Here is a 16231-nt window from a genome sequence, read left to right on the forward strand (position 1 = left end):
GAAAGCTTTGTAACTGAAAATCTTTGTGTGTGTGTGTGTGTGTGTGTGTGTGTGTGTGTGTGTGTGTGTGTGAGAGAGAGAGAGAGAGAGAGAGAGAGAGAGAGAGAGAGAGAGATCAACAATCTTGAAGGGCTTCAAGTCTTCAAACAATCTTGTAATAGCTCTCAAAACACTTTCTCACAAGTTAGAATAAACAAGAAAAGAAAAACCGATGGAGGGTTGAGAAGGGGGGAGAAGAATTAATGAATGGGCATCTCACTCCTCGATTTAGGCATCTCACCCAACTGAATCCCACAACATAACAGCATAAGCCATCGTTTTTGTTTTACTCAAATCTTCATTAACTTAAAATTTATTATAAATGTCTCTTTAAATAGACTAGGCATAGCCTTACAATTTAGAAACAAATTAAAAAAAGAAACTAATGACTCTTAGAAGCTAATTACTGACTTGTACTCTAAGAAACTAACATATGACAATAAATGACTTTTCTAGAATACTAAAACTGACTTTGGTTACTTGTTAACACAAAAATAATACAAAATAAAAGCCAAACTGTTCACATGAACAATGAATTCTGGTTTTGAGTTGGCTTGAGGGGCCAACCAAATTACTGTTCACGTGAACAATGAATTCTGGTTTTGAGTTAGCTTGAGGGGCCAATATTGGGGCTGGCTGGTCTGGTTTGATTAAACCAGCAACCCCTTTCTTTTGTATGCTCCATCTACATCATGACTTTTTCTTTTAATCCTTAATATTTGTTTAATGAGAACTATTTCTTAATTTTTCATTTATAACTTATATTTATCAAATTTATTTCCATGAGTATTAACAGATTTATTATTTAGCGAGTGAAAAAATGAAAAATTATTTAATATTTCTTATTTTACGTACTTCTCTAAATTTTATTCTTGTCTTTAGTATGATCTTCAATTGACAAAGCCATAAATAGAGCTACTAGGTCATTTTATATTTCTTTTCCATATGTATCTAAAATATTTTATACAGTAACAAAAGTGCAGCCACGTCACTAAGTGCATTTTACATTTATAGTTACATTGACCTTCTTCGGTCCTTTTCTTCTAAAACAACTTTGGCAAGCAAAAGACTAGCTTTGTATTAATTAATATGAAAACATATTATTGGAAAAATGGATTTCTTTATATATATATATTTTTTTTTGATAAAGATCAGGAAAGAATAGTATTAGAAAAGAATGAATGCAATATAGAATGATACCATAGAAGAAAAGAAATTTAGATTGCAGAACAATATTATATTCTTAATAAATTCAAGAACAATATTAAAGTTTAAATTGCTACTTTCACACTTAAGCATGCATGCATCGACCACTAAATCAATTATGGTGTGAATAAAGAAAACTCTTATTCACACACAAAAAAAAAAAAAAAAAAAAACTGTATTTAGTAATCAAATAAAGTGTGAACCAACCTGTATTATAGCATGTTAACCATATTTTGAAATTTTAATCATGTGAAATGGAAGTGGCAACAAAATTACCTGGTACCAAATGCATGCAACGATCATTGGAATAAAAAATATCAACATTTTCCATGCAACTTGTGACATTACTGCAATAGTTCCCAGGAATTCTATGATTGAAATAAGAAGTTCTTCAAATTGACGTGGAACAGATGTATCAACTGCACTTTGATCTGTGGTTACCTATTTACAAAAATAGAATTTATTTAAAATTATATTAACTTTTTAAGGATCAAATAAGTTCATTTGGATCCCAGAAGTAATTAAGCATATTAACAAACCCGATTTAGAATCCTTCCGCTCGGGGTAGAATCAAAAAATGATAAGGGAGCACGGAAAATGCACAAATGCATTTTGTTGAAGAGCAGAGTCGATGTCTTGTATCCAATAGTTGCTGTGAGCATGGACCTTATAAATGTACAAAAAGAGCTCCCAAGGGTTAAACCAATATAGATATAGATGAGAGTGGATCCTCTAACATTAGGTCTTTCATCCTTTGAAACAGGATTATACAACACCATCCAGTAACTACTGCCTATTAGGAGAAGCTCAAAAAGAATTTGTGCCAAAAGTATCAATGGTACAAAAGCTCCTTTATACACAGCTGTAACATACTTCCAGTAGACTGAAGGATTAACTCCACCATTTTCTCTCTTTTCTTCTTGGACAAGCTGGCCTTTTAACTCAATCAATTTTTCCGTTTTATAGTTTTTGGACTCCCTTACCTCATCATCATCTTGAATAGATTTTTCACTAAGCAACAAATTATTATCTTCTTCGTCATTAATTAAATTATCCAAAGTAGCCCCATGTTTGACATGATTAATTTTAGCTAAGGCTTTCTTATGTGCACCCACTAACTCCATAAAAGCAGTTCCTGAACTAAGAATTTCTTCGTATTTTCCTGCTTGAATAATCTTTCCATCTCTCATCACCTATCAAACAAAAGAAGATAAACAATTACTCTCAAACAAGAATGAGACACTTGAAGTTGGGGGAAAAAAAAAGATGATATATTCTCACCAGGATAAGATCAGCAAAAGGAAAAAACTCTACTTGGTGTGTAACATAAATTACTGTTTTGGAACCCAACATTTTGAGCAAACACTCCTGCACAAAAGTTCAAAAGTTCACATTTGGGAACTCAAAAAGAATTTTGGTTACTTATAAGAGATCCACAGAGATATACATATTAATGTAAATTAGTTTTCATAAAAATAAGTAACACCATTCCATAGGTTTTTTGTAGGAGCATGCATTGCTCAATATTATTTGTCTTTATGTCTTGTTTGTTCAGATAATATTAAACGATGATTTCATTATTCTTAGAAATATTTTTAAGTGAACCTCAATTTTTTGTGCACAAAATTGTGATGTAAGCAATGAGATGTATAACTTCAAGTCAATTCATCAAGGAAAGTTATAGAAGTAAAACTCAACAAGTAACTACCTTAAATAGATGAGTTCCAGTGTGAGCATCCACAGCACTAAAAGGATCATCAAGTAGATAAATATCAGCATCATGGTACAAAGCACGCGCAATTTGTATTCTTTGTTTCTGTCCACCACTCAGGTTAATCCCTCTCTCCCCTATGATAGTTTGGTCCCCAAAGTCAAACAATTCTAGGTCTTTTTTCAATGAACATGCTTCAAGGATCATCTCGTACCTTTCCTTATCCATCTCCTTACCAAATAATATATTGTCTACTATCTTGCCACTTTGTATCCAAGATGATTGGGCAACATAGGCTTTTTTCCCTTTTAACTTAATAGTTCCAGATACCTTTGGCACTTCCCCCAGTATGCATGAAAGCAGACTTGACTTGCCTGACCCAACAGAACCACAAACAACCACTTTCATACCATGTTTCACTTGAAAATTAATATCTTTTAATGTAAGATTAGGGGAATGAAGTTCCCAAGAGAAGTTTCCCTTGACTATCTCAATTGCAACTTCAGTATCATCTCTTGGAAGCTTTTGTACTATATTTTGATCAAGGTCACCAAGACAAAGAAATGAGATTATCCTATCAAGTGAGATTTTAATCTGAAGTACCATAGATATTGTGTCTGGGAGATTATAAATGGGCACTTGCAACATTTGAAATGTTGCAAGTGCAGATAAAATCTTCCCTGAGTCCAACTGAATTCCCATAAGCACACAAGATCCAAAAGTAACTACGGATACAAACAAGGGAGTGGACGAGTAGACAAAGGAAGTCATAGCTGATGTATAAAGTAACTTCTTCAACCATTTAGTCTCAAATTTCCTAAGCTCAATTATCTTAGCCAAGAATTTCATCTCCCATCCTTGGAGCTTGAGAATCCTCATGTTCCTCAGAGCCTCAGATGTTACATTCATCCTTCGATCCTTTGAATCCATTAATTCCCCCTGAATTTTCTCCTGGAGTTTTACCAATGGAGAATTTGCCAACATCAAAATCATTATGGCAACCAATGCTACTAGTGAAGCGAGTCCAAGCCTCGTGTATAAGATATACAAAGCTAAAAAAACTTGAACAGGAACCTTCCATATATCGTGCAAGTACCAACTGAAAAAACCAATTCTCTCAACATCAACAGTCATCAAATTAATGTTCTCCCCACTGGTGTGGCCCTGCTTTGATTGGCTTGAAAGCCTAAGATTCTTCTTATAGATTATTGCGAACAAGGCAGCACTAACCCTATTTACCATCTTTCGTAATTGAAAGAACAAATGTCTTTCTGAGATGCACCTTATAAGTTTTGAAAGAAAAAAAATAAGCACTAACGCATAGCCTTTATAATTTTGTTGGTGAGAGCTTTTGAAATACTGAAAAAATGATTCAATGAGGTATGGTCCAACATAAGAAGCCAACGTGCATATAATGGACAATAGACCTGTCCATAGAATTTCTTTCCACGTTAGGAGAATCAAAGCTTTCACCAACTTGATTGTGCTTACGTGATCAACATTACCATTGTTATCACGATCATATTCAAGTTTATTTTGAAAACAAGAGAAGACCACATTGGCTCTATCAAAACTGGCAAGTTGAGGCACATCTTCCAGGTCCAATGTTTTTTTATATCCAAGTGCGACTAAAGGACCCATCCAAGCAAAAGTAAAAATATTAAGAAGATTGGCATTTGCATAAGAAGTTACATTCTCTCCACCAACACTTGATCCTTGTCTGTCGTCGCCATTATTTCGATCAAAACTTCTATTTAAAAGAGGTTCCAAAAAATGAAAATCTTCATCTTCTCCCCCTTTGCTAAATATCTCAGCATAACAAATGGATAAACCAGCAATAATAGATACAACATCAGAGACCCATAGCCTAATTGGTGAGGGAAAATGTTTCCAATAGAAAGCAAGATGTGTAGCAAAATAGGAACAAGACATTAGGAAGTAGAAGGCCCACCAAATCCTTAGTACAATAGGGAACTTACGCTCACCTGAATGAGAGAATTGGATGTGCAAGTAAGTGGAGATCACAAACCAAGTGATTGTTTTGGATACAAAATTCAGTTGGGCAACAATTTTTATATTGGACCAACCATGTCTATACCCAGAGAGATAGTTTAACACACATAAGAGAAGATCGCAAAAAGATAGACTAGTGCAAGATATAAGGGCCAACCAATAGGATAAAAAGTATGTATTCTTCAACATTGGTTTTGAATTATCAAGGGTAGGAACTGTGGGTCTCTTGCACACCCAAGAAATTGATAAAACTAATAACAAAATTAGGTGTGAAGACGCAGAAAACCCATGCAGAAAAGTGGTTGCAAAAGACTGCGAAAAGAATATCCAGATATTTATATCATTCTTTGATCCTTCAAAATCATCCATGTTTGCAAGTTTACTTTTCTTCTTTTTTTAATTTGGTGGATTAGCTTAAACGGATCCTTTACCACATTTTAACTATTGCAGGCCCATTTACAAAAATGGCGTGGAAACTCTAGCATATAAATACCAGTCATTTTCACCATATGTGCTTCAGGAAGACTTAGACCAATATTGGAATCTCAATACACCCTTAAATATAGTTGAACCTGTTAACAAACAGATAAAAAAAATTGTTTGAAGATGTATAAAGAATAAGAGAATCAATGAATTTTTTCTTAAGAAATAAATAAAAAAAAAGAATGGAAGAAGTTGTGGTGATATATGATTTTTTTTTGGGTAATGTGATGATATATGATTTACTCCATGTTCAATAAGAAGATCAATATAGAGAATAAGAACTTAGTATTACAATATGAAATAAACCAAAAAGAGTTTAGAATTGACATACTGAAGTAAGATGCAAGGAAATGCAAAGAACTTCATATCATAAGAACACTAAATGATGCATTGCAATAGATTTGTACTGACAAAATAAAAAATTGAACTTCCAAAATATCAAATCCTTATATGAAATTATAAATAATATATAGGAAGAACATCAGCAACATAGTTAACTGAATAGAACTTTCAATTATTCATATAGTAAGTTGTCTGCAAAACCCTTGCCAAACCATTGATGGAAATTTAAAGATCAACGAACGTGGGGGGAAATCTGAGTGACGTAACCACAACTAACCACACTTAATATATGAATCAATAATTGGATTGTGAGTTGTACACCAAGTAAAGTGACTGATTCCTATCCATCTCATATGATCAATATAATTGCCTTTCTTAACAGAACCAGCATAACCAAACAGTAATAGAAAGAGAGAAGTAGTGGAGAAAAGAGGAATCAATAGGGTTCAGATTCTTAGCTGATCTCACAGCTACATATTAATAAGGTCTAAAAAGAATCTATAATTACAAGAAACTCTCTAACTATTGAGATATTATACATAATTCCCTTATTATAGTTAGAAATATACAACTTGGTCCTGGTGCACTACCAACTGTGACAAACCCAGAATCTGGAAACAGTACCTACCAAAGAGATGAAAGAGGAGAGGAGAGAGAATTAGGGAACTAGTTCAGCAATAGAACCAGTGTGTATGTTCTATAACAGGTGACCCTCCTCCCTTCCCATTTGGCATTTACAATATAATCTCTCTCTCTCTCTCTCTGTGCAGTACTAGATGCACACACTTCTAGTTTTGGGTAAATCGAAAGTAAAAATCATTAGGCAATGACTCAAAGTTTCTCTCCTCTTTAAGACCTTTGATTATTTTGATATGGATATGCTAATGTTACATAATACGTGAGTGACGCCGCTCACATTTCACATACAAGCATGTAACACAGAAACCATAGATTGAACAACTGATTGTTTGTGTGTGTCAAATTATCTGAGAATAGCATTTTCGTCTTGGTGAGTTGGTGTAGGTGTTCCTGGGTATTATATGATCAAAGGAGGAAGGGGGAAATAGGATAACGCCCCAGAAACTGTTCACTCAGGGGACAACTTCTGCTATTTGATTGATAGAAAAGTTGGGTCTTCGATGTTGAACCCAACTTAAGCTCTTTGGCAGAAATATAAAACAAGATACATAGATAAGCCCTAGGGGGGAAAAAAAAACCCAGGTTATGGAGCCCTTTTTGCCTCGTTCATAGTGGAATAAGGATGGGAAAAGAGTAAAGAGTTGCATGAGAGAGAATGGTTCAGACTGGAAGCCCAAATCGGTTAAAGGACAGATGTTCATAGGAATTGTGCACCACTGTTGTTGATACAGGATTTCTCATTCTCATTCCCATTTCTTTTCTATCATCAACCAATTGCCATGTTTCATTGAACAACTTAAACCTAGCTTAGTCAATGTTTTAAAACCTCAATCATGCTTAACAGAACAAAAGGAAAACTTGAATCCCACATAGGTGAGAGAGAGAGAGAGAGAGAGAGAGAGAGAGAGAGAGAGAGAGAGAGAGAGAAAAGTGTACCTTTATGAAGAACCTTACGAAGAACGTTAAACTTCTTTCATGACCAAAAATTTTACCACCATGGCCTCTGCGCCTGGATGTGGAAATGGGCTTTTATATATGACTTTGTCTCATAACTCCTGACTTCCTAAGAAATAGGAAAGTTGCGGTTCGTATCCTCAGGAGCTCTCGTATTTCCTCTTTTCCTGAGAATTTGAAAAGTGGAGAATTGGTATCCCCAGGATTCCCGCGTTCCAAGGATTACGCTCTATGTTCGATTAAGTGAAATGAATGGTACCAACGCAAAACCTAAAACGTTGAAGAAAAGGTTCACTCACGGACACACAGACGTTTTATACGCCTGAAGGCGGTTGGTTTGGCGGTTGGAGATTATCGGGCTTTACTTCAGAATGGCAATGGGTAAAAGTAAAATAAAATAAAATAAAAATGAAAGAAAGAAGAAGCAGGAGGATACCTATAGAATGATAAGAGGGAGAATTTTCTGTGCATGAGCATGGCCCTATGCCAGCATGAGGACAAATGAGAGTGCACATAAAAATATCAATAGGGTAAGATTCCCATCTTTCATTAGGGCAGGATGGTCATTTCTCCCCATCCCGATCCTATCTAGCACAGATGAAAAAAAAACTCAGGTTATGCAGATCTACTTCAAAGTGAGACCATGCTGGAATACATTTTATAAGGGGTACTGCTGGATTGGTGCTGGATTGGTCACTTTTAATTTTTTTTTTTTTAAAGTAAAACCCAAAGAGAGTTGAACCCTTGATCTCTTTATTGTGAGGGAGTTGATCTTTGCTAACTGAGCGGCCCTGTCGAGGTTTCTGATTAACCACTTTGAACCAATTGAGTACCTATTATGGGATTATTATATGGGTGTTTTAGGTACTTACTATTCAGTTTTCACTCTCTTGGACCTAACGTACTTAGAATTTTCATCAAGTTTATGTTGCACTGAACATCTATTCTACTCATTTCTTTTGCTAAATAGATAATATTATATATATATAAAAAGGAATACATCAAACAGAAATAAAAAAGACACAGCAGAAACCACTAGAAAAACTGGCAAACTCCACCTTCGGCATAGAGAGCAAGCCAAACTTTTGCACTCAAGCTCTCTTTCTCCAATTTTCTGAAGCCTTGTAGCTTCTAGTCAAATAAAATGTATGGTCGCAAGAAGATGACAGACCTTCCAAGAAATCATACCAATAATTACCTTGTGGATTTTGAGTAAGCTCCAGTCAATAAGTATCAACTTTTTTTTTCAAACTGAAACCGATTCAGCTAGTCTATTCATAATGACTACTCTTCTGAGGGAAAACATTGATAGCCAAGAGCACAATATAGAACCCAGATAGCACTTTGTGCAACTAGCAGGTGCATTAGTTAAAAATTGTACAACTAACATGTCACTTTTTTTTTTTTTTTTTTGAAATCCAGTGCACAAGGCTCCCTCAACTGTAGGGTCTGGGAGGGGCAAGTGTACATAGCCTCACTTCCTGCAAAGCAGAAGAGGTTGTTTCCATGTTTTTGAACTAGTGACCAACATGCATGCTACAATAGTGCAACTTAACCGTTGCACCACAGGCTCACCCTCAACAAACATGTTATTGATGCCTCTGTAAATTTTCACTATAGACTACATCTTTATTCATATACCCCAAACATTTCTTTTACCTAACTTTTACTTTACGTAAACTTATTTTTTTGGTAATTGCTTTACGTAAACTTACTAACCATATGAATGACATGCAAAAAGCCACCACTTGCCTAATCTTAGAGTACCCTTGTTTAAATTAACATAATGCTTATCACTCTCGCAATGTGAATCTTCATAAATGACCTCTCAATTCCTCTTTTAACTTTACCTGAATTATTTAAAAAAAAAAAAAGACTTGAAAAGATAATTTCGTTAGGCCCTATTAGGCTTAGATGTAAAGAGAGAATAATTTACATCTTTATTTTTATTCTTGCAGAGGAGGTGCTATGCAGGGGCCTGAGTGGCCTGTTGAAGGAGGGGAAATTAAAGGCTCTCCCTGGTCCAAGAGGGGTGAGAGTCCCTAGTCATCTGCTATTCGTAGATGACATATTTATCTTCATGAACGCTACAGCAAAGCATGTTCTCTGTTTAAGAGATTTTCTGCTCAAATACCAAGAGTTTTCTGGTCAAAGATTTAACTTGGATAAAAGTAAAATATTCTTTGGTAAAGTTGCGCCTCGCCGGAAAAGATTTATTGCTGATTTGCTGAACATCCCATTTGTTCTCTACCAACAAGGTATCTTGGGGTAGAGATCTTCAAAGGAGATGTTAAGAAGGATAGGATACTACCTCTGATGGACAAGATAAAAGCTCGTTTGCAGTGATGGAGGGGCAAGCTGCTATCTATGGCGGGTCGGGTAGAATTGACTCAGTCTGTGATCTCAGGCATGCCAATTCATAACTTTTCAGTTTATTGGTGGCCTGAATCTGTGATCAAAACAGTGGAGAGATGGATGAGAAATTTCCTGTGGTCTGGGGATATTGACACAGTGAAGAAAATCTCTGTGAAATGGGAAGAAGTGTGCAGGCCGAAGGCAGAAGGAGGTTTAGGTATCAGAAGATTAAGGGATGTGAATTGTGCAGGGCTCAGCAAACTTGTGTGGCAGATGAAACATGAAAAAAATGCCTTTAGTAGTTTCTTACCGGCGAGGTTTGTGAATGAAGGTGGAAATCTCAAGAAGGGGTATAAATCCTCCTCTGTGTTAAAAGGTATTGCCAAGATGTGGCACTGTCTCTGAAGCTGAATGTTGGATGGTGGGAAATGGTGAAGATATATATTTTTGGCATGACCGATGGTTAGGTCCGCACTCAATTGCAAAGCTCTCTCCTCTCCCTCATTCTCTTTTCCATATCACAAGTAAAGTTGCGGATTTCATTTGGGAGGGTAAGTGGTGTCTCCCCCGGGCCAATTCGGATTTCTTATGTAGCATATTCAAAGAAATCAGTAGTTTACCCCTATCGCTTGGTCAAAGGGATAGATGTTGCTGGTCTCTTTCCTTTTTAGGTGCTTTTTCCTCAAGGTCAGCATGAGAGGCGCTGAGAAAGGATGCTCCAAAGGTTGGCTGGGCTAAGGTAGTATGGCGGACTGGTTTGCTGCCTCGCCAATTGGTGTTTGGATGGAGGCTAATGCATAGAAAACTGCCCTGTGACGAGATGGTGAAAAGTAAAGGAGTGCCGCTGCCTTCCAGGTGTGAGGTTTGCTACAAGGCGAAGGAGTCTTTCCTGCACTTGTTCTTGGAGTGTGAAGGGGGTGCTTATATTTGGAGTGCCTTTGCAGAGGTTTTTCAGGTTTTTGTGACCGAATCAATGGACAGATTTTCCAGAGCATGTTACATGGTGGACCCAAAGGTCTAGCGCTACTGGCATATCTCAGGTATGGTTGGCGGGTTTGATCCTTATTCCCTACCTTATATGGATGTAGAGAAACTCAAGGAGGTTTAGGGAATGCATCGATCTTATGGCCAGATTTTCTCTACAATCATAGAGGAAGTCAAAAGGCGTGGGCCAGGGAAACAGGATAGAAGTAAATCTAGTCTAGATATAGAGAGATGCAATAATCTGAATATAGTGGTGCAAAGAAGAAAGATCAAGGGAGTGAGAGAAGTTTTTTGGCTTTCTCCAACGGTAGGATGGTGGAAACTAAACTGTGATGGCTCGTCTTTGGGAAATCCATGGAATGCAGGAGCAGGTGGTCTAGTAAGAGATAGCAATGGTCAGGTAGTTTTATCTTTTAGCTCCTTTTAGGTAAAGCAACGAGCTTCCAAGCTGAATTCCATGCTTTGATGGAGGGAATCGATAGAGCGAGAGAGAAGAAGTGTGAAGCTTTATGGATTGAATGTGATTCGGTATCAGTAGTCATTATGGTGCAAAGGGGGCTGATCCCATGGTTTGTATGGCAGAAGTGGTCTGCTCTCATTTCCTACCTCAGGGGTATAAGTTGGAAAATCACTCATTGCTACCGAGAAGCCAATCCAATAGCAGATTTTCTAGCACAATCGGCAGCGAAGAAAGAGATGTCTTCATCTAATGTCGTGTGGCCTCCAGAGGTACATCATTTCTTATCAGATGACACGATGGGCTGATCGTGGTTCAGATTTTATTAATCTTATGTTTTTTTCCTCCTTATACTACCTAGTTTCCTCCTTCTGCTGATGGCAATGCCGAAGGTGGAGGAGGGTCCTAAGGTTGTGATTGTATGCCTTTGATTTTGTTTTCATTCCCTTATTCTTCCTACCCTTGTACAGTCTTTTCTTTGGCTTTTAATATACAAGACCTTTTAGCGAAAAAAGTACAGAGAGAATAATTGTATGCGAAACTCAAAAACATATAAAATAAGAAAACTAATTTTACCATGTCACTTCCAAAAAATTTCAGTGTTATTTTGAATAAAAATGAAGTAAAAGTTAGCATTTTGCTCTGTGCTCCCTACTGGACGGCCACCGGATAGAGGAAGGCAGAAATTGATCACAGACTTCTGGCCAATGGAAAGGAGGGACGATGATGAGGCCGATGTTATAGTCTCGTCACTGGCTCACAATGGAAATAGGGAGCCACTCCCGGTGGCTTCAGGTCCTGTTGAAGGGAGGCCAACAACGGCTCATGGACTAAAGAAATCCTATGCAAAAGCTGTTGAGAGTACCTTTCCAGAGGTAAGTGAACTTACTGACCCTGTTCACGCAGGAAACTCCACGAAGGTGATTATTCCCCAAGATGCATATGAAGATCATCTAGGAAGATATCGATTTGCCTTAATAGGTAGAATCAACTTCCGTCATGTCTCTTTGGACGATGTTCGTAGGGAGGCTCACGAGGCTTGGAATCTGCAGGGCGCCGTGAAGATGGTGCCCATGGGCAAGGGCTTCACCATTTTTCAGTTTGCTTCTGAGGCTGACATGGTCACAATATGGCGGAGGAGCCCTGTGAAGGTCAGAGGGCAGCTAGTGCGCTTCCAGTTTTGGCACCCTGATTTCAACATTCATGAAAAACCTATCAATAAGGTTCTTGTCTGGGTGAGATTTCCAAAATTACCATTGGAGTACTGGCATGAGAAAGTGCTTTTGACAATGGCAAAAGCTGCTGGCCGTCCTCTTGCATTAGATCAACGCATAAAAAATGTGATGTATGGTAATTATGCTTGGGTCCTTGTTGAAATGGAGATCGGAGGCTTGAGGCCAGAAGAGATTCAGGTTGAACGTAAGCAACCAGGGACTGAGAATCTATTCTGGTTCAAGCAGAAATTATTTTATGAGGATGCTATGGGGAAGTGTGGATACTGTAAGAAGGTAGGACACATCATTGGAGACTACAGAGAAAAAAAAAATCGCAGAGTCCAAGGCTGCTTTTCATGCGAATGATTGTGGTATCCCAGGTGCAAACTATGTTGATGAACTGCCAAGGGACTCGGTGGCTCCCGTAACCTTGTCTTCCACTCGACGATTACAGCAGTATGGCGGAGCTGGTATCATCCATGGGGGCTGCTCAGCCTCCTGCGGTGGTGGGGCAACCGCTCATAGAGAAGATGAGAATCAGATGGAGAATAATCCTATTATGGAAGTTGACTCCGAAAAGGAAACTAATTTTTTGGAATCAATTACTCCCCAGTCTAGGCGTCCTTTGGAAATGGAGATGAATATTCCCTTAGCAAATATGAAAGATAATTCAAATTTTGAACTAGAGTCCAATATTCCTTTAGTTAATATGGACGGTTATTCAGATTTTGAATTTGGATCAAATATGGAAGTAAATTCTGGAGTAAAGATTGTGATCAGATCTGATAATGAGGTGGGTGCCCTGGATTTGGGTATAGAGCAGGGCTCCTTTGACCCTCACGGCCCACCCAACCCTCTCTTGCATAGCGTCGATGCCAATCAGGCCATGGTAAATCAGACGGAAGGAGTGCGACGCAGTCTGCGATATGCTAATCGTGGTGGCCATGCTATCATTTCTGGTACAGGCATGTCCGATTCTATTGGTGCAGCAAGATTGAACAGTGTTAGGGAGATTGACTCTGCCGCCTTACGAAGAGAATCTGAGGTTAGAAATCAGAAGAAAAAGGGCAAGCAGGTTAATGTGGCGGAACATTCGTGGTATTAAGAAGATTGCTGCCAAGGTAACCTTATCTAAAATTGTTCGTGAAAATTCTCCTGATTTAATTTGTATTGCAGAGCCTATGATCCCTGTGATCAAGTTTCCACGGTTGTTTTTTAATAAGCTTGGGTTTTCGTTGGAGTTGATTCACAATGATAGGAATGACTCGCACCCTAACCTTTGGATTTTGTGGAAGGAAAATTTGAAAAAGCCTTCGATAATCTCCATGTCTGATCAGCAGATTTCTTTTGATATTGAGTGGAATGATAGAGTTCTTGAATTTTCAGTGGTTCATGCCAAATGCTTAAGAGCTGAGAGAAGGGACCTTTGGCTGGAACTGGCCACTAACCCTTCTGATCGTCCAAGAATGATTATTGGGGATTTCAATGTGACCCTATTCGACAATGAGAGAAGAGGACCTGGAAGATTTTTCTAAGGGGCTGCATCTGAATTTGGAGCCATGGTTGATGCCACATCCATGATCCAAATTCCTTCCTCTGGCAAGAAGTTCACCTGGAGCAACAACAGAAGGTCTGGCAATTTGGTAGCGGTCCTGGATAGAGATTTTGTGAATGAAGATTGGTTGAACTCCTTTGATGATTGCTCTTAGAAGGTCCTCCCCCGAATTGCTTCGGATCATGCTCCCCTGCTAGTCTCCTCTAGGCTCTCATCTAAGCCTAAGAAATACCCTTTCTGCATCAACAAAATTTGGTTGGACCACCCTGAGTCTATGGATATGACTCGAGAAGCATGGAACATGAACTTGATCAGCTCTGCTACATTTATCTTATATCAGAAGCTGAAGAGATTAAAGCCAGTTATCAAATCTTGGTCAAGAAGGGCCTTTCCTAACCTGAATCAAGAGGTTGATAGTGCGAGGATTGAGTTGGAGACAGTTCAATCTCTCATAGAGGAAGAGGGCTATTCTGAGCATCTTTTTGACTTGGAAGCTGATGCAAAGACTAGGCTCTGGAAAGCCATTGACAATCATGAGAAAATTTGGGCTCAAAAGTCCAAAATTAGATGGTTGAAAGAAGGGGATAGATGCTCTAGGTTTTTTCATGTTATGACTCGTGTAAAGAGATCGAGGAACTCCATCAGGAGCATTATCATAGAGAGCGGGGCTGAGATCAGTGATTAGGGTTAGTTGGGGAGCTATTTGGCAGACTTCTATGGGGAGTTCCATCAAAGGATCGAGCTAGATACTCAACCTCAAATTTTCAATTGCATTCCCAATATTCTTCATGACCCAGATAGACTGCTGGACTCCATCCCCTCTGATGATGAGATTAAACGAAAGTTTGGGACCTGGATCCTGATAGTTCTCCAGGTCCGGACGGTTATTCGGGAGCTTTCTTCAGAACCTGCTGGGAGGTGGTGAACATTGATGTCTGCAGGGCAGTGAAAGGGTTCTCCTCTTTAGGTATTCTCCCTCATGGAATCAATAATAATTTGTTGTTACTAATTCCTAAGGTGAATGATGCCAGATCATTAGATAAATTCTGTCCATTATGCATGGGGAATTTCTTCTGCAAAATTCTTTCAAAAATCTTGGCTTCCCATATCTTTGTAGTCCTTCCTCAACTTATTTCTCAGGAGCAAGGAGCTTTCCAAAAGGGCAAAGTAATCCAGACGAATATTGGGCTGGCTTCTAAGTTAGCCAACCTGATGAGAAATTCATCCAGGGGAGGCGGCCGAGGCTTGAAGCTTGACATAAGGAAGGCCTTTGACACCATTTCATGGGAATTTCTATTCCAGGTCCTTAGCAGATTTGGGTTCTCTGACACTATGATAGGATGGATCCATATGATTCTAAGGTCTGCTAGAATTTCGGTTCTCCTCAATGGCGGCCCTGTGGGCTATTTTGAAGCTAGTAGAGGTCTCTGGCAGGGCGACCCTATCTCCCCCATATTATTCATTATTGCCGAGGAAGTTCTTTGCCGTGGGTTAAAGGATCTGGCTGCCAAGAATCTTATAAAGCCTATTGCTGGTCCCCGTGGAGCTGAAATTCCTACCCATCTTCTCTTCGCTGATGATGTTTTCATATTTATGAACGCCTCTAAAAGGTATGTTAGAAATCTCAGGGTATTCCTTGATAGCTACCAAAGTAGTTCAGGTCAATTTTTCAATTTAGAAAAAAGTAAACTTTTTTTGGGAAAAATCCCTTCGGCGAGGAAGCAGTGGCTCTCTGATGAGTTGAATATTACAACCTGTTCTTTTCCCACCAAATATCTGGGGGTCCAGATCTTCCAAGGTCGTGTGAAAAGGGAACCCCTTCTCCCTGTGATGGATAAAATCAAAGCTAAATTAGCGGGTTGGAAGGGGAAACTTCTCTCTATGGCTGGTAGAGTGGAGCTAGTTAAATCAGTCATTTCTGGTATGCCATTGCACAACTTCTCTATATACTGGTGGCCTGCTACCATGATTAAATGCCTTGAAAAAGGGATGCAGAACTTTATCTAGACAGGGGAGACTGATAGCTCCAAAGCTATAACTGTCAAATGGGATCAGGTCTGTAAGCCTAAGAAGGAAGGTGGCCTTGGTCTCCGTAGACTCAAGGATGTTAATAAGGCCCTAATTGCCAAACTAGCATGGAAGATCAAGCATGGCGACTCTATCTTAGAAGAATTATTAGAGAAAGATTCTTGTCTAGCCATGGTAGGCCCAAGAGAGCCTACAAATGCTCCTCTATTTGGCCAGGGATAAGGAGAATGTGGAAGTTTGTATCTGATAAT

At 38.5% G+C, this 16231-nt stretch overlaps 1 protein-coding gene across 1 annotated transcript; it reads right to left on the bottom strand.

The window, feature by feature from the left end:
- Nucleotides 1-1521: 1521 nt before the first annotated feature.
- LOC122067573 (ABC transporter C family member 3-like) lies at nucleotides 1522-4198 on the bottom strand (the record flags this gene model as incomplete). The annotated part of the gene is made up of 4 exons (XM_042631401.1): nucleotides 2954-4198; nucleotides 2527-2613; nucleotides 1785-2438; nucleotides 1522-1686 (listed from the first exon to the last, which is right to left on the bottom strand). Coding segments are annotated over exons 1-4 (2151 nt in total), but the record flags the coding sequence as incomplete, so codon positions are not given.
- Between the last annotated feature and the right edge of the window lie 12033 nt (nucleotides 4199-16231).

Source organism: Macadamia integrifolia, unplaced genomic scaffold (assembly GCF_013358625.1).
Source record: "Macadamia integrifolia cultivar HAES 741 unplaced genomic scaffold, SCU_Mint_v3 scaffold2980, whole genome shotgun sequence".
Classification (NCBI taxonomy): Eukaryota; Viridiplantae; Streptophyta; class Magnoliopsida; order Proteales; family Proteaceae; genus Macadamia; species Macadamia integrifolia.